At 61.1% G+C, this 23,531-nt stretch overlaps 10 protein-coding genes across 10 annotated transcripts; 5 read left to right on the top strand and 5 right to left on the bottom strand.

Annotated features, from left to right (window-relative positions):
• Nucleotides 1-1,128: 1,128 nt before the first annotated feature.
• On the bottom strand, nt 1,129-2,973 carry RHTO_07595 (mitogen-activated protein kinase kinase 1; the record flags this gene model as incomplete). Its single annotated transcript, XM_016421251.1, has 6 exons — nt 1,129-1,200; nt 1,271-1,840; nt 1,899-2,023; nt 2,082-2,203; nt 2,270-2,424; nt 2,482-2,973. The coding sequence occupies 6 exons, from the start codon at nt 2,971-2,973 to the stop codon at nt 1,129-1,131; spliced, it is 1,536 nt and encodes a 511-aa protein (XP_016274372.1).
• Nucleotides 2,974-3,255: 282 nt separating this feature from the next.
• On the bottom strand, nt 3,256-5,018 carry RHTO_07594 (translation initiation factor eIF-3 subunit 2; the record flags this gene model as incomplete). Its single annotated transcript, XM_016421250.1, has 9 exons — nt 3,256-3,291; nt 3,360-3,400; nt 3,490-3,682; nt 3,745-3,864; nt 3,927-4,046; nt 4,118-4,242; nt 4,328-4,546; nt 4,674-4,814; nt 4,967-5,018. The coding sequence occupies 9 exons, from the start codon at nt 5,016-5,018 to the stop codon at nt 3,256-3,258; spliced, it is 1,047 nt and encodes a 348-aa protein (XP_016274371.1).
• A 993-nt stretch (nt 5,019-6,011) lies between these two features.
• On the bottom strand, nt 6,012-7,261 carry RHTO_07593 (uncharacterized protein; the record flags this gene model as incomplete). Its single annotated transcript, XM_016421249.1, has 4 exons — nt 6,012-6,151; nt 6,211-6,546; nt 6,608-7,066; nt 7,174-7,261. 4 exons carry the CDS (start codon nt 7,259-7,261, stop codon nt 6,012-6,014), a joined length of 1,023 nt encoding a protein of 340 aa, XP_016274370.1.
• A 1,034-nt stretch (nt 7,262-8,295) lies between these two features.
• RHTO_07592 (uncharacterized protein) lies at nt 8,296-9,877 on the bottom strand (the record flags this gene model as incomplete). The annotated part of the gene is made up of 2 exons (XM_016421248.1): nt 8,296-9,646; nt 9,723-9,877. 2 exons carry the CDS (start codon nt 9,875-9,877, stop codon nt 8,296-8,298), a joined length of 1,506 nt encoding a protein of 501 aa, XP_016274369.1.
• A 178-nt stretch (nt 9,878-10,055) lies between these two features.
• Nucleotides 10,056-11,913, top strand: RHTO_07591 (transcription factor Iwr1; the record flags this gene model as incomplete). The annotated part of the gene is made up of 7 exons (XM_016421247.1): nt 10,056-10,146; nt 10,220-10,309; nt 10,374-10,444; nt 10,511-11,171; nt 11,244-11,490; nt 11,555-11,664; nt 11,738-11,913. 7 exons carry the CDS (start codon nt 10,056-10,058, stop codon nt 11,911-11,913), a joined length of 1,446 nt encoding a protein of 481 aa, XP_016274368.1.
• A 545-nt stretch (nt 11,914-12,458) lies between these two features.
• Nucleotides 12,459-13,999, top strand: RHTO_07590 (mitochondrial NAD+ transporter; the record flags this gene model as incomplete). The annotated part of the gene is made up of 4 exons (XM_016421246.1): nt 12,459-12,651; nt 12,827-12,970; nt 13,258-13,533; nt 13,593-13,999. The coding sequence occupies 4 exons, from the start codon at nt 12,459-12,461 to the stop codon at nt 13,997-13,999; spliced, it is 1,020 nt and encodes a 339-aa protein (XP_016274367.1).
• A 285-nt stretch (nt 14,000-14,284) lies between these two features.
• Nucleotides 14,285-17,666, bottom strand: RHTO_07589 (pH signal transduction protein; the record flags this gene model as incomplete). Its single annotated transcript, XM_016421245.1, has 15 exons — nt 14,285-14,614; nt 14,673-14,861; nt 14,916-15,254; nt 15,314-15,538; nt 15,594-15,774; nt 15,832-16,107; nt 16,165-16,208; nt 16,268-16,373; nt 16,433-16,521; nt 16,579-16,706; nt 16,765-16,939; nt 17,000-17,221; nt 17,278-17,323; nt 17,383-17,558; nt 17,619-17,666. 15 exons carry the CDS (start codon nt 17,664-17,666, stop codon nt 14,285-14,287), a joined length of 2,574 nt encoding a protein of 857 aa, XP_016274366.1.
• A 92-nt stretch (nt 17,667-17,758) lies between these two features.
• Nucleotides 17,759-19,677, top strand: RHTO_07588 (ubx domain containing protein; the record flags this gene model as incomplete). Its single annotated transcript, XM_016421244.1, has 10 exons — nt 17,759-17,765; nt 17,835-17,929; nt 17,989-18,206; nt 18,261-18,449; nt 18,515-18,598; nt 18,658-18,728; nt 18,786-18,984; nt 19,042-19,374; nt 19,431-19,490; nt 19,545-19,677. The coding sequence occupies 10 exons, from the start codon at nt 17,759-17,761 to the stop codon at nt 19,675-19,677; spliced, it is 1,389 nt and encodes a 462-aa protein (XP_016274365.1).
• An 85-nt stretch (nt 19,678-19,762) lies between these two features.
• RHTO_07587 (mannose-1-phosphate guanylyltransferase) lies at nt 19,763-21,770 on the top strand (the record flags this gene model as incomplete). Its single annotated transcript, XM_016421243.1, has 11 exons — nt 19,763-19,871; nt 19,940-20,036; nt 20,144-20,181; nt 20,258-20,360; nt 20,433-20,583; nt 20,639-20,698; nt 20,765-20,895; nt 20,949-21,077; nt 21,138-21,414; nt 21,489-21,603; nt 21,670-21,770. 11 exons carry the CDS (start codon nt 19,763-19,765, stop codon nt 21,768-21,770), a joined length of 1,311 nt encoding a protein of 436 aa, XP_016274364.1.
• A 252-nt stretch (nt 21,771-22,022) lies between these two features.
• On the top strand, nt 22,023-23,526 carry RHTO_07586 (uncharacterized protein; the record flags this gene model as incomplete). Its single annotated transcript, XM_016421242.1, has 2 exons — nt 22,023-23,210; nt 23,392-23,526. 2 exons carry the CDS (start codon nt 22,023-22,025, stop codon nt 23,524-23,526), a joined length of 1,323 nt encoding a protein of 440 aa, XP_016274363.1.
• Between the last annotated feature and the right edge of the window lie 5 nt (nt 23,527-23,531).

The raw sequence follows: 23,531 nt of genomic DNA, 5'->3' as shown, positions 1-23,531 counted from the left end.
CAGCAACAGCAAAGGCCAAAGTGTAAGCTCTGCCAAGAGGAGAACCCCTCGTCACTTGGTCGAGCACTGCTGGCAGAACCCGGACAACCTGAACAACTGTCTCAATCAGAGCAGTAGCTTGAAGGGAAAGGGGAAGGAGAAGGAGAAGTCAAAGAAGGACAACAAGAAGGACACGGATGGCAAGGTTGTCACGCTCACTGTTGCGACCGTTGCATTGTCAGTACAGTTTGAAGGCCCTGACGAACTGGTACCTCGCCACCTGTCCTGCCCCTTGCAACACATCATTGCTGAGAGTTGTTACTTCACCTCGTACAGGCTATTGATGACTCCCATGGTCACCGCCTCGGGACCTTCTCTCGAAGGACTCGGTGTCGGTACCGCCAAGATTAAGGTCAGGACCTCTTTGGGTCACGTCAAACTTCAACTCAAGGATGCCATCCACCTTCCTATGTACTTCGTCCTTCAACCTGATATCTGCGCCGTCGCTGTCGCTTCCCTCTCTTCGCCTCGGGCCACATTTTGCGTTCGTTGGAATAAAGCTTGGATCAGTTGTATCCTTTCCTATAGCCGGGAGATACGCTCAAAGCTTCTTTTCCACATGGCAACTCTCGCCCTCGAATTCCCTTGTCAGGCGACTGGTAGCTACATGGTCACTGTTTTGAGACGCAACACCTCGCCAGCGGTCTGCCCAACGCTGAAGATGTCTGCTGCATGCACTGACGTTCTTCCTACGAACACCTGGCAATGTGTGTTCCTACGTGGGATAGCAGAGCAAAAGAGGAAGAGAAAAAAAGATTGACCACGCTGGGGCTCGAACCCAGAGTCTCCTGATGACGACTGAATCGTAGTCAGACGCCTTGCCATTGGGCCACGCGGCCTATTTCGGTTGAAAGGGCTGCGGCCCATTACGTATATCACTTACTTTTCTAAGGCTGGCTATAACACTAGCACCAACATGCAATCTTTTCCTGAGGAGAGATGAAACTACGCGCGGCAAACGGGAAGCAGAAGAGTACAGAGTCATGCGGCCATTGCAGGGTTGCGGGTTGCGGAGATGCGAGGCAAGAGTTGGTATCAGGCGGCTTGTACAAAAAGGGAGCAAGGAGGAGCCATGCAGTGCTATCCTGACTATGGTATCGAGCGAGCAAAAGCCTGGATGTCCGTGTCCGCGGCAGCCGCCTCGCGAATCCAGGCGTACTCCTGCGCACGAACGCCGAGGTAAACCATCAGCGGCAGGCTCCACAACCGAACCTGCGCAAGGAGCACAAACCAGGAGCTCTTTAGGCGTGGGACGGGCGAGAGCTTGCGGAAGAGGGCCCTTCTTTTTGACGTTCCAGCCGATCGGCTCTTTCCGCAGCGTAGCGTCGACAAACTCCTCCGCCGCAGAGGAAAACCTGCCCGGTGGTAAGTGCGGCGCCGGCTCGTTGACGATGTGCTGGAGAAGCTCGAGGATCGACATCTGGTGGCCCGACCCCGCCAGCGTGACACCGCGGGCAGTCTTGCGCGGCTTCTGCCGTTGTATTGCGCGGCTTGGTCGTGCGGAGTCGCGTTTTGACGCACGACGTTCCTCAGCCAGCAGGATGCTCTCCCGCTTCTTCTCAGGGCGAGCTGGCGAGAGCATATAGTCCAGATCATCGCCAAACGAGTCGCGCATCTCGTTGGTCGCCTCGTCGACGTTGAGCGAGAGGCGGGCAAGCGCTGCGTCTGCGTCATCGTCGGAGGACGAGGCGTCGTCGTCGGAGGAGAAGGGGAAGCGACCAATGGCGATCTCGATGAGGGTAATGCCGAGCGACCAGACGTCTGACTTGACCGTGTAGGGCTCGCCAGAAATGCGCTCGGGCTGCAGGTCGCAAATTCGTTAGCGCAGACTTCGGCAGACCGGGACTGACACGACGCACACTCATGTAGGTGCTCGTCCCGACGAAGGTATCCGCAACGCTGTTGATGAGCTCTCCCGAAACGCCGAAGTCGCAGATCTTGATCTGGCCCGCCGAGTTGAGGAGGATATTGCTGGGCTTGACGTCTGATTGATACAGGTACCGCATCAGCGCAGTGCGCCTTCCCTAGCGCGACGAACGTACCTCGGTGCATGATCTTGTGCACCTCGTACAGGTAGGTCAAGCCCGAAACGACTGCGAGCGCAATCTTGCCGATCACGGGTTCCGGGATCGGACCAATGCGCCTGTAGATGCTGTCCAGCGACCTGATTCCCGAGAAGTTCGTCGTCAGAAACCGATCAGAATCAAGCCTGAGCGTGGCGCAAGCGCACCCCTTGTCCATGTACTCCATGCACATGCAGATATGCGGGTCTTGTAGGTATGCGCCGTAGAACGAAACGATGAAGGGCGAAGAGCAGTCGTGCATGATCTGCAACTCGCGAAGGATTTGCTTGCGCGTGCTATCGGACGTCGCGATGTGGACGACCTGTGAAAGTATGATCAGGAAACGTCCCTGTGTCTAAAGAAAGCTTGCAGACCGCACCTTCTTGGCCATGACCGCCTTCGTTGGGACGTGCAGCACTCGGCTTACAGTCCCGCCGTTCCCGCTGCCCAGCTCGTCCAGCACTTCAAGATCCTCGTTTCTCAGGTCTATCCGAAACTCCACGCCGAGCTCGAGACTCGCCAACTGCTCGTTCAGTTGGTTGTGGTAGCTCCGCGAGCTGGTCGACGACGAGGAGAGGCTGGGGGTGGTCGGCAGCTGGGGCGAGACCGTGTCCGCCGAGTCGAGGGAAATGACAGAGTTGCACTTCGAGCGTGATGAACCGGTCACCTGGATCGGTTGTGGCCGTGAAGGGACTGGTGGGGCAGGGGCCTTGAGGAGGTCGACGGCTGAGGCACCCGAGAGCGTCCCAGGCTTGGTCGCCTCGGCGGTGAGAGCGAGTCCCTTCTTGTTGCGGTTCTTGCTGCGGCGACCGAGTAGGCCCGACAGGCTATCTGCGTCCTCGCCCGGTCCTTGCGGCGTTGGCGGGTCCATGCGAGGGAGGAAGACGAGGGCGGTAGAGAGGCGGCGCAAGTCGCACTGAGAGGAAGGGAGAGCAAAACAGAGGCACTCAGCGTTGGGCGACGCAGCGACGAAGCGATGTGAAGTGGGGAGGGAGAAGAAGCGAGGAGCGAGAGGTTGACGGTATGGGGCTTGTCCCGCCGCGCGCGGCTGTTATCCTTCTCACAAGCATAACACTTTAGGCTGGAGAACCATGCGTACAAGCAGAAACATGCGAGGACGACTACAAAATGCGAGGGACGCGCGAGCAAGTCCCTAGTCCACCTCGGGCTCGAGACTGCCGTAAGGTCGCTGAAAGACGGACAATCGCGTCAGTGGACGAGCCCGACGGGAGCGGAAACAGCAACGAGGGGGCGCACCGAGGTGAAGAAATCCTTGTCGAAGTGGAAGACGCGGACATCTGGACGACCGTAAGGAGAGCTTGTCAGCAAACGTCGCATGTAATGACGCAGCCGAGCTGAAAAATCCCGCGAACGGAAGCAAACTCACAGCCATCCTCTCCGCCGATCGCATAGCCCTTACCCTGCGGGTGGGTTGCGACCGTGTTGCACGGTCCGAATCCACCCTTGACGCGCGCGACTTCTTCTTCAAAGATTCGATGGAAGAAGCGGACCTCGAAGTGTCCGTGTCGTGCGCCAGTCGTGGTGACGCTCATCGCCTCTTGACCGCCTCCCATGACGACCTGTTGCCAGACAAAGTCAGCGCCTCGCCTCCTCAAAGCAGAAGAAAAGGCTCGATACGCACATACGGCTTGCCTGGCACAATCGCGGCGCTGTTCAGAGGCGGCTCGCCGGCGTACGTCTTGATCAAGGTCAGGTACTCCTCGTCGCCGTGCGAACTCTTGTGCGGACCAATAGACCAGACCTGCGCAGCGGCGAGAACTCATCAACGTCCGAGAAAAAGAGGGGCACCATCGAAAGCCGCACCTTGGACGTCTTGTCCTTCGAGGACGTGATGAAGTAGGTGCCGTCCGGCGACATCTGCAGGTCGGTAATGATGCCGTGGTGCGCCTTCTCCTCCTTGTCAAAGAAGAGCAAGCCCTCCTCCTGGACCCGGCGACGAGAAGTCAGCCTTCCTTCCACCGTCTCCAACGAAGGATGCCATATCTTGTACGCACGGTGTCCCACAAGTTGAGCGTACCGTCCTCGTGCGCCGTGACAATGTACTCGTCGAGACCGCACCAAGCTGCGACCGTCGCCTTCGACCCCGTCGGCTTGATGACGAACAGCGGGTCTTTGGACTCTGTGACGACCGACGAGGCGATAAAACGATGGGGGCTTGTTGGTCAGCGGGTCGTTTCGAAGTCAGAACGTAGGCTTCAACGCACGGTTACTGGGCTCTTCGCGGTTGATGCTGAATACGGAGACTCCTCCCGGGTAGCCCATGCGCTTCTCCGTGACAGCCAGCACCTTCGAGTCGTCCTCGCTCCATGCCACTCGCTTGACCGCCGTGGGGAATTCCCACGTGTACAGGCACTCTCCTGTTCGGACGTTCCACAGCTTCATCGAGTTGTCGGCGGAGCCGGAGACGAGGAGGGTCGAAGTGGCTGCAGAAGCGATGCTGTGTCAGCCGGACGCTTCGGGTATCAAGCTCGCACGCTTTGCAGTGCAGCGTGACACAAGAGAGTCACTGGACGAGGATACGGAGGAGAGAATGGCGGGAAAGGAACGCACTGTCAACGTCGACCGTCCACACCGTGCCGTTGTGTCCGTCGTAAGTGCCGAGCCGTTCGCCGTTGTGCGAATGCCAGACGTTCACGACGGAGTCCTTCGCGCACGAGAACAGCAGGTCGCCCTCCGCGTTGAACTTGATCTCTGCGAAATGGAGCGGGAGAGGTCAAGTCAGCGCCGCCCGGGATGCTTGCGCGCCCTTGTGCACGCTTCAAGGCATTCTCGCCGCTCTTGACGGGCAGAGAGCCCTCGCCCATCGTGCTCACAGCCCGAGAGAGTAACTGATGAGGACGCACGGGTCAGAGACCGCTCATGGCCAGACAACATCAAGGGGCGCTGCGCGTGCATGCGTTGTGAGCTCTGGTGCCTTTCTGCAGGCGCTGAGCAGTCCAACGCACCATGTTGGGCGGATGTCGTGAGTCGGGGTTGCTGGAGAAGCTCAACCGCGATTCACCCTCCTGCAGCTCACCACACCTCTTGCGAATAGCTGCTTGCTTCCTTCAGATGCATCTGTACGCTCATGCGACTGGCGCTGGTGCTGCTTTGTCGGCTGCGCGGCGTCGCCGGCTGTAACCTGCACCCTCGCCCTCCTCCTGCGTCTCGCCTCCCTCGGCGCCTCTGACACGAGTGCCGAGGAGTGACGCTCATGAGCGCAGTTTCATTCAGGGCGTCACCACAGTGCTGACCCACCGACCCAGCCGTTGCGGCGCTTACTCAGCTCATCCCCTTTATTTGTCCCCTTTGTTCTCGCTCTTCTCGCTCCCAGAGGGTCGGTCATGCTACCTCACCCCGGCTGCTGAAGATGCAGCTGTCTTGAGCGACAACTACGAGCCTCGTCATACCGCTTTGCCCTGTCCTACACCTCAACCTGTCCTCCGAACCGAGCGAAGAATAGCCACCTACTCTGTCCTGCGGCAACGGTATGCTTGCGCCACGGCTGAGGACACACGGGCAGGCCACTTCACGAACACTCGCTTCAAAGTCTTGCACTGCCTTCCTGACGGACTTCGACTGGAGTCGTCTCGGGCGTCGCTTCCGACATGCTAGTCTTGCGCCCCATTCTCACGCACACACAGGCGATTGCGGAATGAATAGGCTCCAATGCGAGACGCCCAAAAGTCTAGGAGATGACCGTCCGGCTATGTACAACACGAGGGCTAGGGTTACAACGAGAGAGCGCGGCGAAAACAGAGGCCGCTACCTCCCCTTTTCCCAAGGAATCCGACCGATTGCGCGAGAGAAAGTGACGAACAGGAAGGAGAGTCGTGACTAGGCTAGATTAAGAGGGCGATGTCCATATGCGAGGGGAAGGGGAGTGGAGAATAGACGCCAGTCGCGGCCTCAGTTGTGGACAAGCGACCCCTCGCCGTTGTAGCAGTAGTAGGGGTTGGTGCTCGACTGGGCCTTGCGGAGAACGTAGCCAGGGTCGCAAGCGACGCGGCAAGTTCCGTTCTTGCAGACGGCGGTACCCTTGCCGTTATCTGCGAGACAAGAGTCTACGGTCAGCAGAGCTCGTGCACCATATACACAGGTGACGCACAAGAAGCCGGGCACGCGTTACCCTGCGAGCCGCAGTTGCTGGCGTCGTTCTGGAGGTCGAAGCAGGCAATGGCGCCCGTCCCGTCGGCGTTCGCCGAGTACCGAGTATAGCCCTGGTTGCAGCCGACGACACACGCGCCGCCGGAGCAGGTCGAGTAGCCGTTGGCGGGCACGGTGCACTGGACGCCACCGCACGACGACTCGGTCGCAACGCACTGAGTGCCGTCGGCACCGCCTGGCGCGAACCCGCTGTTGCAGCGGAAAGTGCACTTGCCGGAGATGCACCTTGCCGCGGCATTGGCGGGAACCGCAGGACCCCTCGATGCGCAGACGCCGTCTGTTGAGAAAGGGAAGTTTGATGAGCTGCGTCCGCATGACAGACCGATACGAGGACTCACCAGAACCGCAACGAAGCCGGCTGGCGGCAAGGGCAGCCTTCGTGTTCATGAATGCCGACGAGGGCGAGTAAGGGTCGGACGAAGATGAGGACGAGGACGAGGACGAGGATGAAGACGTCGAGGACGTCGAGGACGTCGAAGATGTCGAACCGCCGACGTCGGCTGCGGCCACCGCACCACCAGCAGAAGCGGCTTGCTGTGCAGTCGACGAAGACGAGCCCGCGGGCGACGAGCCCGCGGTCTGGCGCTGGCCGGCAGTTTGGCGTCCGTTCGCGGCGGCGGCCTTGGCGGCGGCAGCTGCCTTCGCGGCGGCGGCAGCCTTCTTCTTCGCTGCGAGCTTGGCGCGGGCGAGTTGCGCCTTGGTGGCGCGCTGCTCGAGAGCACGCTTGGCGGCGTTGCGGCGAGAGACCGCTGCTCCCGCGCCGACCGAGCCGGCGTTGACGTTACGGACAGCGAGACCTGCGGCACGAGCGTAAAGACGAGGGTCAGCACCGATGTAGCGAATACCTAGGCCGCCCATCGACGTTGCGGGCTTATCGCACGCGGGAAGAGAGTTTCACGCGCACCTTCAACAGGAGTGGCCGCCGCGCTCACCGGTGCGATAGCGAGGGCGAGGAGGGCGAGGGATGCAAGGCAAGACTTGAAGGACGGCATGGCGGAGAACGGCAAGGAGGAAGGCGGGAGGAAAAGTCGAAGTCGCTCGAGGTTGCGAAGGTCGAGCAAGTGAGCGCTGGAGTCTGAGGCTCGATATGGGCGGACGTCGACGACGAAGAGGAGGGAGCAAGAGAGAGAGGAGAGCGCAGGCGGGACGCTTTTCGCTGAGCCTCGCGGCCTCTGCCCGGACCACTCGCCCAGCACATTGCGGTCGAGCGGGAGGAGATGGCGCGCCGGATTTGCGATCGAAGCAAGGGGCGCACCGGAATTCCTCCAGCAGTGCCTGGCAGCGTGGCCTTGGGATCTACCGGGCGAGGAAAGGCAGCGAGGGAAGTGTGCCCAGACCGGCAGTTTTCCGTAGAGCGAGGCTGGCTGCTCGGCTGCTGTTCTTCCGGACAAAGGGTCCGATTGCGGCCCGTCACATCTCCGCGATTCCGCCGGTGCGCACGATCACAACGGCCGCAACTGCTCCTCGCTCCCGCGCCATGACAGGAGATTGCAAGACGGCGCTCGCTCGGACCACCGCCAAGCACTGCGAACCCTCGCTCTTGCCGCACGCGTTGCTGGGCGGGCCAGACTCGCAAGCTCGCGGAGTTTGCCAGCGCGGTGCGTACAGGAGTAGGACGTTGTGAGGCCGCTTTGCAGCGAGTTGTCGGCGAGCGAGCCTGCTCGCCTGCTCCGTCTTGGCTCCGTCTCTTCGATTTTCCGGCTGGCACCTTCAGCAGACAACAAGTACTTCGCCTGCTTGCTCTCATTTGCCGTGTTGCTATGATATCTTCGCGGGTGCACCGACCTACCAGCCAAGTCTGCCTGACGCTCAAGCTCAAGTTGCAACACGCTCGCCTCCCGCGCGACGGGCGAGGCATCACGTAGTCCACTGCAATTAACCGAATCCAAGCCAATGGCGGCCCAACGTAGAGTATGCATATCAACAAGCAAGTGGAGAAGAAAGGAAAAGGGGGAGAGAACGAGCGAGAAAGCAAGTGGAATGCTGGTGCGAAGGGGGACATGGGCGGACAGCGCGAGCAGGCCGTCTACGAGACAACACAGCGGCAGCAGCCGGCTTCCTGAGCATCGTGGCCGGAATCGACGAGAGGAGGTGACGGCTGGACGCCAACGACCGGTTTGTCGAATGCAGGGTGTGCGGTCGCTGGAGGTTGCTTGGAGTCGGTCTTGGCGAGAAGAGGAGGCGCAGGCTGGTCTGAGCGACGGACGCTGCTATCGCGAACGATCGAAGCTGGTGGCAGGCGGGTTTGTTGGATCGCCGCCGGCGTACTCAAGGTGGACGGAGGGGAAGAAGGGGCTGCGAGCGAAGGACCCGAGTCGACGGCTGCTTCGATGGCGTCCGCCCGTTGACAATTCGGTTCTGGTCGCTCGCGCTTCGGCACAACCTGCAGTTCAACCGCCCGCCTAGGCGATCCGTCCGCTCCCCATTCGCTGACGAGTAAGCGATGTGCCGCCCCCTCATCGCCCTGCGCGAGGGCTCTGAGTCGTTCGGCTTCGAGTCTGCGCGCTACTGCAGGTAGCACGCGGTCGGAAGGTCGAAGTGGTCGCGTGCCCGACGTGGCGTCGCCGTAGTCGAGGTCGCCTTTGCTGGTGCGGTAGATGAGCGGGGCGGGACTGTCGGCCCAATGGGGCATATCGGGGGACGCCCTTTCCGAAGCGTGAAGTGCGGCGACGTCTGGACGGTGCGGAGAGGAAGCTGGAGGAAAAGCCGCAGGCCGCCCTCCATGCCTGTGGGCAGCAGAGCTCGCTGTCGCGAGGGACTTCCTGCGAGGTTGAGAGCGAGAGATAGGCGTAGGAGTGGAAGACGCAGACTCGCGATTCTGCGAGGCAGGATCGCTCCGTGTAGCCGTCGACGTCTGGTTCGAGGAGAGGAACGAGGACGGCGAGTGCGTCACGGCGCGTCGACGGATCCGTCCATTGCGACTGTCCGTTGGGCCTTTTCCGCTCGAGAAAGCCGCAGCGGAAGTGAAGTGGGCATCATGAAGAGCAGACGGTGGGGAGGCTGATGGGGACGTCCCGCCGACCTGCAGCGTTTCCCATTCCGCTTCTGCCGGCTCCGCCTCAGTCGGACTGTTGCTGCCTATGTGACGCGCCTGTGGTCGATCTGGCGAAGGCCGCGACTGGTCGTCGGACGCTTCGCGCGAGCTGTCGAGAGTGACAAGGCTTCGCTGTCCGCCACGTTCGATCGCAAGAGGACGGGACTCGTCTTGCTGACGTACAGAAGAGCCGAAGCTCTGCACTGCCGTGTTGACTGGGTTGGGACGAGGATAATTCTGGGTGGTCGAGTCGCGATCCGAAGCTGGGAGAATCGTCGACGGACGGGACGAGAGCAGTCCTTGGTGAGAGCGCTTGGAGCGAAGGTGCTGTGCGACAGAAAGGCTACGCGGGTAGGCAGCGGCGTCAACGCAGCCGGCCTGCATTTCGTGAGCGCAGAGTGCGAGGGAAACAGACGCACGAGACGAGGTCCTCGAGGTCATCGGTGTAGTCTGCGCTATGGAGTTCCGCACCTGCACCGTCGAGTACTCGCAGCGCCAGTAAGTCGTCCGAGTCGTACAGCGCGCCTGGGTCCGGGTGGAGAGGGGCAGGAGGTGCGAGAACGGCGGCGGCCATCGTCGGGCGTTGTGTTGCGGCCTCTAGGCCATTCAGCAGCAGCAATACGAGCCACGTAGAGCAAGAGTCGAGGGCTGCACAGTCAGTTAGCAGCGCTGGCGTTGGCGAGCAAGCGAGAAAGCGGGCTCGAGAGCGAAAGAGGAGAGAGGTTGACCGTTGACCGCGAACCAGCTGTCAAATGTCGCACGAGGAAGGGCGGCAGACTCATATTGCCATTCTGCGCATCAAGCGCAAGCGCACGCACCAGCTACAGCCGCTGGACGCCCTCGGTTCGTCCTCCTGATTCTCATCGCTCAACTCGCTGGAGTGACGTTCATCACCTCGCTCGCTCACTCTGTGCAGTGTTCGATCATGCCGAACCGTCCGCAAAGCGCAGACGGAGCGACAGGGCCAACAAGGAGGCAGCACAGGGCAGCGGTACAGCCCCTCGAGGCGAGTCGACTTCTCTGGCGTTTCTCGCGGCGACCCTGGGCTCACGAACTCGGTGGTTCCGCAGGGATCTTTCGCTTCGCGGAGACTGTATCTATCGACTCGTTCTCCACGCCTAGCAAGACTCGCAGCTTGAGGGTGCACCGCTCTGCCGTTTCAGCTCGATATCCCGCTGCTCACGGCTCTCTCCTGCGGACGCTACAGGACCGGATCCAGTCTTTTCTCACACACCCTCCACCTGCCTTGTCTCGCCATGCATCTTCCTCCTCTCTTCGCTCCGCCGCCATTCGGACGGGACCATCCACCCCCCAATCCCCTCATACCGCATCGACACCCGGCTCGCCAAATCTTCAGCCGACGCCCACTCGACGAAAGCTGCCTTCCGCACTTCGCGCCCTGCGCGAAGCCTCGTCCTCGGTCCCTTCTGATGCGCCGCCTGCCATCGCCCAAAATGCCGAGAGCAGAGTCTCGCAGGTGCATGCACAGGCGAGACTTCAGCGTTACCGCATCATTGAAAAGCGACGAGCTGGTTTTGATGCGGGGAGCGACGCGGCGGCGGCGGCGGAGCAGAAACGCTTGCAGCAAGAGCGAAGGCAAGAGGACGACGAGATCAGGCGCGGTTTGCGCCCGCCGCGGGTCCTGACGACGCGGGATGTGCGGCAGAAGTCCGGTGACGAGGATGCGGGCACTTACAGCGGCTCACCGGATGCGGCGGGACTGCGCATCTACGATGCCATCGAAGAAGGCGAGGAGCGGACGAGCAGTACGCGACTACCAGGGTACGGGTCAAAAGGCGAGCCGAAGGTTGAGGACGACCGCATGGCGATGGACCAGTTCGGCGACATGCTCAAGGAGTACCTCACCCGTGCGTCCCATCGTCCGCAAGTCGATGCAAACCGTCCGGTCCGGCTGACTGCTTGTCCCGCCTTCCGCACAGTCCAAGAGTCGATCACCCCATCTGACGACCACGCGCACTACAAGCATTCTGATCCGACCAGTCTCCAACCCGCTTCATCCTTGCTCGAATCTTCACAAACAGGAGACAGCGACAACGACTTTGTCTACGACGTCTACTACCGCGATACGAGTACCGCTATGGCGGCGAGTGCGACGAGTGTGCTTCATACCGGCGAAGGCGGTTGGGACGTGAGCAGTCTGAGCGGACTGCGGCGCATCGGGCAGCTGTGAGTCTTGCGCGGTGCCCTCCGTCACCACGGGCTGGGCTGACGTTGTTCCGGTCTGACGCAGTGCAGGTATGCAGGACTTGTCGGACGACGAAGAAGGATCCCTGCTCGTGCACGAGAACGACGTCGACCCAAGCTCCGAGGAGGAGGACCTGGCTGATCAAGACAGCAATGGTGCGCGGGGCACTTCGCTGGTTTGCGTGCCAGTAGGATCTGTACCTGACGCATCCGCCTGCGATTCCGCCAGAGGAGAACGACTACAGGAACGACTATCCATCAGACGAGGATCCCGCCTCCGACAACTTCGAGAGTCCTGCCGCGTCAATCCCGCTCGGCTGGCGGGAGAAGCGCAACGGAACGGACTGGGACAGCGGAGGGGAGGATACGGACGACTCGGACGAGGAAGCGGAATGGAGCGATTGATGCTGCTGGCGACTTGCGATCGCTTGCGAGGCGTTTCGTGCGCGGGCGAGTCGGCTCTTCCTCGTCTCCAGTACAATCTTGACGCCTCGAGGCATTCGTGGGTGCAAGGCATCCTTCGCAGCAACCGCTTCCGCGACGTAAGCCGTCCGTACTTTCTGTGTATGCCTCTTTCGTCCGGTCCTGCTCGAAGAATTGGCTTCTCTTTCAGTCCTCTTGGACTTCCTGCTATCGCTCGTAAGACACGTCACAGTCTCGCCAAGGTAGAGCTCCCCAACGTTGCAGACGACGCTCGACTCCGGCCCTCCTCTCCCTCCTCCAACGACCCCACCTGCATCATTGCTTTTGGCCGTCTCCATCCTCTCGCGGACGCTCAGTGTGCCAGAATCCTCTGCTCGTCAACAAGTGTCAGCTCGACCACGCAAAGGGCCCGCCCTCGCCGTACGCGACCCTGCGCCGACTAGCGCCGTCCGCCTCGTCGACACGCCGGCCTCGGGTCGCTTCACCACGACAGCAGCGGGGCGCGGCGCAGCGCCAGAGCGGTCAATATGCGGATAACGATTGCGGACCGGGACCCGCAAGGCGAGCGGTTCAAGGGCGCCGTGTGGTTTCGGGGCGCAGAGTCGATGCTGGCGGGGGCAGGCGCAGGACTCGTCACGAGCATCGTAACGTGCCCGCTCGACGTGATCAAAACCAAGTTGCAGGCAGGTGGAGCATCGAACGGAGCAGCTGGCGTCCTCGGTGAGTCCCGTCGTCGCCGCCTCGTCCAGTCTTTTCCCCTCACGCTTCCCTTTCGCCTCTTGTCTTCCTTCCCTTCACTCCCGCTTCCTCTCGACTGGCTTCGCTGGGGTCACCCCCTCTTGCCATGGCCGCGCGCTTACACGGTTACGCTCGCCGCATTCGCGCATCGCTGCAGGCCTCACTCGACACATCTGGGTGACGGACGGCTTTCGCGGGCTGTATCGAGGGCTTGGACCGACCATCATCGGCTACCTGCCAACCTGGGCCATCTACTTCACCGTCTACGACCAGGTCAAGCGGCAGCTCGAGGACATCCGAGGTGAGCTCGTCCGTCTGTCAAGCTCGAACGAAGCTTTTCCCAGCGGTCTTTGCGCGGCAAAGTCAACCACAGTGGCGACGGGGCGAGATGAACAACCAAACAATGTATCCTTAGACCTCTGACGAACCTTCCGCTCTCCTCGGAGGGCGGATGCTCATGAACACGACAACGTTTCCGAAAGGAGCGTCTGATCCCGTCGCCCGCATGCAGCCTTGGACCGCGGGAAAGCCACAGCAGGCGATCGAGACGAGGAGCGACACGCTAACCGGCGCTCGTTCTCTTGCCAGGTCCCGATGATCCCGTCGCTCACATTCTTTCGGCAATGACCGCTGGCGCGAGCGGCACCATCCTCACCAACCCGCTCTGGGTAGTCAAGACTCGCTTCATGACCCAGGAGTCGGGCGCCGACGAGCCACGCTACCGGCACACCTGGGACGCGCTCGTCCGCATCTATCGAGAGGAAGGACCGAAGGCTTTCTACCGAGGTCTGCTGCCCAGCTTGTTCGGTGTTGCGCACGTCGCCGTACAGTTCCCTTTGTACGAGCGCTTCAAGGTCATGTCCCGTACGTGACTCGAGTCTCTCGCATCGCGCCGAACCTGGCTAACCGGATTGAGCTCGCAGGACCCGAGGACGGCTCCGACATCCCTTCGTCGACCATTCTCGTCTGTTCATCCGCTTCGAAGATGATTGCATCCATCGCGACCTACCCGCACGAAGTCCTTCGCACTCGACTGCAAATCCAGAAGAACCGACATGCAGCCGCTGTTGGCGACAAGGTGCCGAACTACGGTCTCCCGACGACGAATTCGGCGACATCTCCTCGAGCCGCTCCGGCTCTCGAAGGCGTCGTCAAGACGTTCCAGCGAATCCTGCGCGAGGAAGGCGTCGCCGGATTCTATCGCGGACTGGGCGTGAACCTCTTGCGCACCGTTCCAGCGTCCGCTATGACGCTGTTGACGTACGAGGAGCTCATGCGTCGGTTGGTGCGCATGACGCACGGCCAGGACGGCGATTCACGGACTTCTTGATTCACCCGCTCCTTCCGTCCTCCCCTCAATGTCGATACAGGTTCTCCCATACATATACCCTTTCAGTCGCAGATCACGCACGCCGTAGACGTCTCCGCAGCAGTCTGTCCCTTGTTGTCACAAGTAACTCGTTCGACCCTTCCTCCGTGGCGCGATTAGACGAAGCATTTACCGCCGCTTGCTTGCGCCTGCTGGCATTCCCGAGTACTCTCGGCCGCCGGGACGCAGCGCGAGATCATCAAAGCCGCTACATTGCAGAGCAACTCGAGGAAATCCATCCCGTCATCAGCCGAAGCGAATGCCTTGGGCTGGGCTCCATCCTTCCTCTGCTGGTTCGACTTGTTGAACGCGGCTATCTTGACGGGAGGGTATTGCTGCGTGACGGGCGGAAAGGCGCGAAGGCGTCGAAGCGGAGGGGTTGTGGCCGCCCGTCCCATCGCTTCTCGCACTCGACCTCGTCGCTCGCCTCGGCGTTTGCGTCTCGGCTGGCGCTTGCGGACCTGCCCTGGTTCGCGGAGCTTGCTCGGGAACCGTGAGCGGATGGGGCGGTTGCACATCCCGCGACGCCAACGCATGCTCAAGGTTGTCAGCCTCGTTTCGGCGGGCATGGACGAACTGGGGGACAGCGAGAGGATCAGCGGGGTCTTCAACAGTAAGTGCCACTTGAGCGCACCGTCTTGACCGAGTCTCGCAGCTCGCCAGCCAACTTGGACAGGTCGGCGTAGAACTTCAAGCCTTCCTTGAGATTCGTGAGCATATCGAAGTACTTGACGTGCGCAGTATCGAAGCGCTGAAGAGCTTCTTCGCGCTCTCGCATGCTCGCCTGGCCCCGGCGATGCTGCACGAATACTTCGTGGAGAGCCTATTCGAGCGACGAAGTCAGCAGCCGCCGCACATTGTAGGAAGACGACTGCACTTTGATGTTGCTGAGGATGTCTTGCTGATGCGAGTCGGATGCAAGAAGCTCGCGCTCGTACGGCTCGGCGAGATTCTTCATCTCCGCCTCAAGCAGTGGCTCGAACGAGGCGAGTCCTCCTGAGGATGTAGGCGAGGCAGCATGGTCGGAAAGCAGGCGCGTTCGAATGTCGGCTTGGGCGACAGCCGTTCTCGCCGCCTCGACGAGGCGCCTGCGCGCAGCCTGCACACCTTCAAGCTCGTCGAGTAGAGCGCGCAAGTCACGGGCGGCTGCAACTTGTGGCGCTGCAAGCGAGACGTTCGACGCATCGCCAGAAGGAATGGCACGAGCGATCGCGTCCTACGAGCAGAAGTTCATCAGTATGGAATAGGCGAAAGTCGCGAGTGTGGACGACGAACCTGACCAGCGTCGAAGATTTCGAGGACCTTCTGCCACTCGCCGAAGTTGGCTCGGACTGTGCTGTCGCTCTGCGCAGCCGTTCTGAGGAAGCTCGAAAGCTGTCCAGCTCGCTGCGCGAGTGGAGCGGCGATTTCGGAGGACGGGGACAGCGTCCAGCGGCGGCTGCCGTGTTCGGCTCGTCGAGCGGCGTCATCCGCGGACTCCTCCACAATAAGGTCTTCCGACTGCGAGCATGCGACTTCAGTTTGACATCGTGGTGAGTTTGAGAGCCTTGCGCACCTCCTGTAGCAACTTCCGGTTGACCTCGGCAACACGCCGGACGTCCTTCATCATCGCTTCGAGCCTCGCGATCCCGCCTTCGCTCTTGATCGCTGCCGCCTTCGTCAAAATCGCTGAAGGAACGCCGAGCGGTTGCTGGACGGCGTCGAGCGCAGCAGGAAGTTGTAGCTCAGTCAAGCATCTGTCGGCCAGAGCAGGTAAGCACTCGAGCAGAGATAGAGGGTGAGACGAGGCTTACGCAGTGCTGACCGCATCCAGCTCTCGCGCTGTCGAAGTAACCTTGTCGGCGAGCCAAGTCTTCTTCCGGTCTTCCCAAAGCGACAGGATCTCGAGCGTCTCCTTCGGCACAAGCGCTTCGAGTAGGGGTTTGCCGAGCCCTCCGCCTTGCGAGTGTAGATACTTGAGAGGTGAAGCGAGCTCGGGCGGAATAACGGGCTTCACGAGTGTGGCGGAGACAATCGATGGCAGGACCGACGAAGGTGTCGGAGTCGCAAGGTAGATCAGGTCGTTGTCTCTGCGCACCGGCAAGGATGTAAGCGAGAACAGGAGAGAAGGACAGCTCAATGCGCACTTCGTGGCGCGCGCAAGGTTCTCCGAGACAGTCTTCTGGAGCGACTGTTCCGCTGAGAGTCAGCCCGAGTCTGGTCGAGCAATGCCACGCCAGAACGGCGCACCTTGAGGTCACTCAGCACGGGAAGGGGAACACCGCTTTTGCCGAGCGCGACAGCTTGCTTGAGCTGTTGATCGGCGAGTTGCAGGCGGCCAAGCTCGTCGCCATACCTGGTGAATCATCGTTAGTGCAAGCAAGGGAAGAACGCAGCAGGCGACGATTCCCGCACCGGTTTGCGCCAAGGTCGTCGATGCTTCGCCGGTACTGCGCCACGGCAGTGAAGTGTGCAGCTTTGACGGCGAGGTATCGGCTGATGTCCTGCGTGACGCCGCCATTCGTGAGCGCAGCTCGGAAGAGTCAGGGCAGGTAGCACACCTCGGGAAAGGGGAAAGGCGCTGAAGAACCCGTTCCAGCTCGTGCGAGGTTGGCCGCCTGCTGCGCTTGTTGGTAGAACTCGGCGACACGGAGCGCGAGCTTGGCGACGCTGCCGTTCTTGAGGCGATCTGCCAGTTCGATGGACAGGTCAGCTTCCGTTCAAGACGGCGTGAGAGACAGATGTACCCATGACGGCTTTCTGCCAAGCCACTTCTTGCGCTTGGGCGAGGCAGAGATCCCGCAAAGCTTCGATGGTCGGTCGAGCAAGGTCGGCTGGCCAGATGGAAGGCGACGCTCCAGGAGATGGTCTATGCAAGTCGCCTAGTTGGTCAAGCAGGAGAGAGAGGGTGCCAGCTGCATTCTGCCACAGGCAAGGTTGGTCAGGTCCCGCTCCTGAACAGAAAGAAGTGCTCAAACGGACCTGGTAAGACGCGATTGCAGCCTTGATACCTTCCTGATCTGTTCTCCGCCGTTCTGTCCCGAGAGCTGCGTGCACAGCAGCGAGGTTGTAGAGGACAGCGAGACGCTCGTAGTCGAGATCGGGCAGCGCGACGGGCGCAGAAACCGTCGAGAAGGAGCCTAATGCGAGAGGGAGGGCAGATGGAGTCGAAAAGAGCGGATACCATGGGAAGGAGACGGGGAACTGTCGACGGAAGCGTGAGCGGCGAGAGACTGTCGCGGAAGATGAAGAGGACGGACCGAGGCGGGCAGCCGGGACTTGGCGAAGGTGAGTTGGGCGTAGTATCTGTTTGTAACGGGGTCTTTAGCCAGCATGCGATGGCAGCAATCCAGCATGATGCGCACCTCGTCAGGTCTGTCAAAGTAGCGAGATTGACGAGGGGGACTGCCGCTTCGCCAGCTCCCAAAGCCTTCTCCCGCAGAGCCTGCAGCGCCCGCGCATCCTCCTCCACAGCTGCTGGATGCGTCGTCTCGCTTGCCGATGCGACGAAGGCGATGATTTCGTCTGCGAGAGATGGCAGCTATGTTGGGCGATAATCAGCGAGGAGGAGACGTTGCGGGCCGGTCGCGACGACACTGACCGAGTCTGTGGCCTTGAGCGGTAGCGCCAGCAGGTTGTTTGCGCTCATCGTCTCGAGAGGAGAGCGTCGTCGAAGTCGAGGAGAGGAACACCGCCCCGCACGAGAGTCGGCCTCCGCCACGACGCGTCGACTCGCACAGGATGGCTTGTGAGCACGCAGAATGGACCAGAACAGGCGCTTTAAGGCCTGGCTGACCCCTCGCTCCTTCCCGCGCAGCTGAGCAGGAGAAACTCGCCCAGATCGCTTCCATCACTGGCTGCAGCCTCAACCAGGCTTCCTTCTTCCTCGAGTCGGCTGGGGGCGATGTCGAGGTGCGTGGAGCATTGGCGAAAACAGCGTACTCGGGCTCACTCTGACACGGCCGCCGCAGGCCGCCGTCGCCGCCTTCTTCGACAACCCGCAAGGAGATGACGACGCCGCTGGAGGAGCTCCCGCCCAGCTTGTATTAGGGTCGAGCCAACAAGGTGCTGCTCCGGCACCTCCGGCACCTCATTCATCGACGCAGGCGACACAGTCGAGCGGAGCGTACACTTTGAGCGGAGCGCCGGTTGACCCTCTCCCGGCTGGATGGGGCCAGAGGAGCAGCGCGTGAGTTGGGCAGCCTCGACGGGCACGTCAGTTGGCTAACCTAGCACTTGACAGGTCGAGCAGCCGTTCTGCGACGCCTTCGAACCCGATGCGCTCGACCGGAGGACCGCGCATCACCGGCTTCCGCGACCTTGCTTCCTCCTCCACCGGCCCTTCGTTCCCTCCAAGCGGCGACGACGATGATGACGACCACGACGACGAGGGACGCGACCCGACACACTTCTTCGCAGGCGGAGCAAAGAGGTGAGAGCCGCTGCTTCCGCCCGAGATAAGTGCTCGTTTCGCTGACCTTTCCTTCCGCCTTCAAGCGGTCTTTCGGTGGAGAACCCGGACGACCAGCGCCGTGGCGGAGTTGGTGGCATGTTGAGGGACATTCTGCAGCAGGCTCGCGAGTGCGTTCTCCTCTTCACCAAGTCCGGCAGGCTCAGCTAACAGGTCCATGCTCGCATAGGGGCTCTCGTCGCCTTGCTGGTGGAGGAGACGCGGATGAGCAGCCTAGGCCATCCTTCTTCACGGGCAGCGGTGCGTCCCACGTCCTCCTGGATGCGGATAGTCGCTAATGGTTTCCGACTCGTCCAGCACACACGCTCGGCTCGGACGAAACGCCCTCTACATACATTCCGGACCCGAACGCGAAAGAGCAGGACGAAGATGAGAACGAAGAGGAGGAAGTCGCGATCCGCCACTTGACGTTCTGGCAGGACGGTTTCTCGATCGACGACGGAGACTTGATGCGCTACGAGGACCATCGGGAGCTCTTGGCGGCAATTCAAGCAGGGTGCGTTGCACAGATTTGACGCTGCGCCCATGCCGCCCTGACAGCTCGTTCGCGCAGGCGTGCGCCCATCTCCTTCCTCAAGGTCAAGCACGACCAGCCCGTCGAGCTCCGCATCGCCGAGCGCCGTAGCGAGAAGTGGACTCGCCAGGCGCCGCAGCCGTCAGGCCCGTTCACTGGCTCGGGCAACCGCCTCGGTTCCGGCTCACCCTTCCCTGAGTCGAGTCCCGCTCCCTCCCCTGCTCCCGCGACAACCGGCTCGACTCGCATGTTCAGTGGACTGATCGGCAATCCGAAAGCGCCGGACGCTCCCGTCAGCGGCGACGTTCAGTTCGAGGTGGACAGGAACGAGCCAACGACGCAGGTGCAGATCAGGCTGAGGAACGGCGAGAGGTGCGCTCACTTCGCTCATCTTCCCGGGTGCCCTACTGACGGACTTGCGCATACAGGATGGTCGCTACGTTCAACCATACGCACAACGTCGGTGACATCCGCCGCTACATCAACGCGTAAGTTCGATGTCGCATTCCGCCTTCATCACCTCACTGAGCCTCGCAACACAGGTCCCGACCAGGCGAGGCTTCAAGCTCATACGTCTTGCAGACGACGTTCCCGAGCCGCGACCTCACGGACGACTCGCAGACGATCAAGGACGCCGGCTTGATGGGTTCGGTGGTGATGCAGCGGCCGGTCTGATGGGGCTTGTTGGGTCGCGCATGCCTGCATCTGTGAATGACACGCTTTACGCCCCCGTTTGTGCTTGCCTGACTGTCGAGATGAAATGCTTCGCGATCGAAAGTCCGACCGTCATGAGGTTGGTCTCCTCCTCCTCACTCGTCGCGCGACAATGACGACCAAGGCTGTCTTGCTGATTGGCGGTCCTTCTAAGGGTGAGATGCTGTGCTCCCGCGCACCCTGCTGCACCCGCTGACCCCGCCGTTCGCGTGTCGCTCAACAGGAACCCGTTTCCGTCCCCTCTCGCTCGACGTCCCGAAGCCGTTGTTCTGCGTCGGTGGACGACCGATCATCTGGCACTCGCTTGTTGCACTCAGCCAGTGAGTCTTCGAACCAAGCGCGCGACTGAGAAGGGCAGACGCGCTCAGTACCCTCGAACGGTCGACGAGGGGGACAGCGAGCTGACCTTCTTCTGACCGTCCTGTAGCGTCGAGGGTTTGACCGAAGTCCTGCTGATCGGATTCTGTGCGTACGAGCAACTTCCCTGCACGAGCAAGCACGGTTGGCTGACGCTTCGCACGTTGGACTTCGCTACGGACAGACGACGAGGCCGTCATCAACCCCTTCATCAAGGACGCCTCGCGTGACTTCCCCAACCTCTCTATCCGGTACCTGCGCGAGTACCAGAGTCTCGGAACCGCCGGGTGCGCTGTTACCCTCGTCCCGAATCTCGTCTTGCTCCGCTAACCACCTTCTTCTCGACTTCCCGCTCGCAGAGGCCTCTACCACTACCGCGATGTCATTCTCAAGGGCAACCCTAGCCAGATCTTTGTCGTCCACTCGGACATCGTCTGCGGCTGGCCCCTCGAGGAGATGCAGAGGTTCCACAGCGGCCACCGAGGCGTTGGCACGATGATGGCGGTCAAGGTGAGCTCTCCGCTACGGATGCGCCGGATGGGAGCTGACGTCTCGGATTCTGCAGGTCCCGAAGGAGGAGGCGAACAAGTTCGGTTGCGTCGTCATCGACCCGCAGACTTCGCAGGTTCGCACAGCACCTCTCTCCTCCCTCTCGTGTACATCCGCTCACCGGCTTTCCGACGTAACGCAGGCTCGGCACTACGTCGAGAAGCCAGAGGAATTCTTGTCCGACACGGTCAACGCCGGCTTGTACCTTTTCGACTCGAACCTCCTCTTCACCTCGATCCGCGACGCGATGGACACCAAGCTCAAGCGCTCCTCGTGAGTAGCGCCAAACCGTGTTTTTCGACCCGCGCTGATGTTTTTCCGGACAGGGATGATCCGGAGGCAACGAACGACGAGCAACTTCGGCTCGAGCAAGACGTCCTGTCTCCTCTCGCCCACACCGGCAAGCTGTATGCCTACCAGACGACGTCGCCCTGGGTCCAGATCAAGAGCGCAGCGTGAGCCCCGTCACGATGCTGGCGCCTACGCACGGTCCTCACAGAGTTTTGCGCTCGCAGCTCGGCCATTCCTGCCAACGCCCTCATTCTCGCCTCGTACAAGACGACGAACCCCTCTCTTCTCCGCCGCCGCTCGCCCACCATCCTCGCCAAGTCTCGGGCGGACTACTCGAAGAAGAAGGGTCCCGAGATCGTCGAGCCCTGCTTCATTCACGAGGACGCTCAGATCGACGACACAGCCAAGATCGGCCCCAACGTCAGCATTGGCTCGGGCGTCAAGGTCGGCTTTGGCTCGCGCATCAAGGAGTCGATCATTCTTGACAACACCGTCATCGACGTGCGTTCTCTCTTCCTCCAACTTGCATCCGACCTACAGATCGCTGGGCACCCGCTGACACATCCGCTTCGCAGAAAAACGCATGCGTCCTCTACAGTATCGTTGGCGAGGAGTGCAAGATCGGTCCTTGGGCTCGCGTCGAAGGCGCGCCGCTTGCTGGCGGCCAACAGCAGAGCATTGCCATCCTCGGTGCGCCGCATGTCGTCCTTTTCGTAGTGGTACGGCCGGACTGACGTCGCTTTGCTCCATGCGCAGGCAAGGACGTCTCGGTGCTCAAGGAGGTCCACATCCGTTCGTGCATCGTCTTGCCGAGCAAGGTCTTGAGCAAGTCTGCCAAGAACGAGGTTTTGCTGTAGATAGTCACTTGCGTTCGACCTACTTCTACCGTTGTGTCTTGATACCGCAACGCTTTCCTCGGGACGAGGGAACGCTCTCCCCTCGCCAGCGGTCGAAAAGGCAGTGCGCAAATGGATCGTGCTGTGACCTGCGGAAAAAGAAGCCGCTCTTGGCGAGCGAAATCGCTCAACAAGCGTTGACGGTGTCAGCCTGTCTCCCTTACCTTCCTCGCTCACGCTCTTCCGCACCCTCGAGCGACGCGGATGGCACACATGCCTTTTGCAAGGGACGGCTACGAGCTTGCACCGAACAGCTTGCACTACGACGGTCCCCGCGCTCCTCACTCTCTGCTTCAGTCCCGACTGCGAACTTCGGCCGCCATCCTCATCGCCACACTGCTCTGCGCGTCTCTCGCTCGACTGTGGCTAGTCGAAGGGACTCTGTATGCAGAACTCGCTGCATTGCGAGCCGAGGCCGCTGTGGCTCTGAGGGCGACCGACTCCTCCGCAGCAACACTTGCATCCGCCGGATTGCGCAGGGGCTCCTTGAGGACAGTTGTAGGTGGACGGATATTGGGACCACAGTACCACAGCAAGGGATGCTCGTCGACCGAATTTCTCGCCGCCGTCGCCGACATTCAGGTCGACCCAGACGGCGCCTCGCGCAACCCTCCCACCGATGCTACCTATTCTCTTTCGAGCTTTGACTTCTCCTTTAGGCTCCCACACTGCCCTCAACCACACATCTTCACGCGCCTCGAGGCGTGCGACCTCCTCGAGAACGGGTTTGGCGGCGTTCTCCTTCGAGGCGACTCCCTGATGCGACACCTCACCAACGCTCTGTTCCTCATCCTGCGAGACCGACCAGACGGCGCCGTGCAGGATCCCGAAGCACGTCAAGTCTGTTGGGGCGACCGCCTGTTCGACGACAAGAAGGATTGCCGCAAAGTCGCCCTCTTCGACACGCAGGATCTGCTACTCGACGGCGAGCCAGTGTGCAATGGCAAGGTCTGGCTCCGCTACGAGCAGCTGCCGTGTCCTGTGGAACCTTCGCGCTATGTCCCGACCTACCTCGACTGGCGAGACCAGATGCCGCCAAGTCGCAGCGGTCTCAGTCCAGCCATCATCCAGTCCTTCGGGCTGCACTGTCACTTCCTCCCTTTCATCCCTCGCTTCGGCATCTTCAAGCCGCTCTTCGCCCACGCAGCAACCGCATTCCCACGCCCACTACTCCTCTGGATCGGTATCAATGCTCCGGGTCTCAACAAGCCGCCGCAATACCTCAAGGAGCAGGGCGGTGACCAGGTCCTGCGCTACAACCAGATAATTGCGGAGGAGCTTGATGGCATGCAGACTTCGAGCGAGACGGCGGCCGAGGGAAAGATGGCCGTCCTCGAGACGTACGGCATGACGGACGGCGCCAAGAGCTTTGACGGCACACACTACATGTGGAATGTCAATGTGCGCTACTCTCCCGTTTGTTGCGCGCGCGGAGAAGGCTGACTCGCCTTTGTCTCGCTTCATTCTCTCCTTCGCTCGCCTCTACCTTCGTCCTCTCACCCTCTTCCATCGCTCTGTTTCGAGACGTGCGTCTTCTTCCTTCGACCACTTCTCGTCACTCTCGGCTCTCCATGTTCCGCAGATGGAGAAGGCGCAGCTCCTGCTCAACTACTTGGACCTGCTCTGGGGCGAAGTGCGAGACGCCGGCGGTCTGTGGAACCGCACGCAGCTGTGCCCGCTTGGCAAGGGGAACTACCAATGCAGCTTTGGTGACTGATCGGA

The sequence above is a fragment of the Rhodotorula toruloides genome (genome assembly GCF_000320785.1).
Source record: "Rhodotorula toruloides NP11 unplaced genomic scaffold Scaffold7, whole genome shotgun sequence".
Classification (NCBI taxonomy): Eukaryota; Fungi; Basidiomycota; class Microbotryomycetes; order Sporidiobolales; family Sporidiobolaceae; genus Rhodotorula; species Rhodotorula toruloides.
This window is presented reverse-complemented; position numbering and strand designations above follow the sequence as displayed.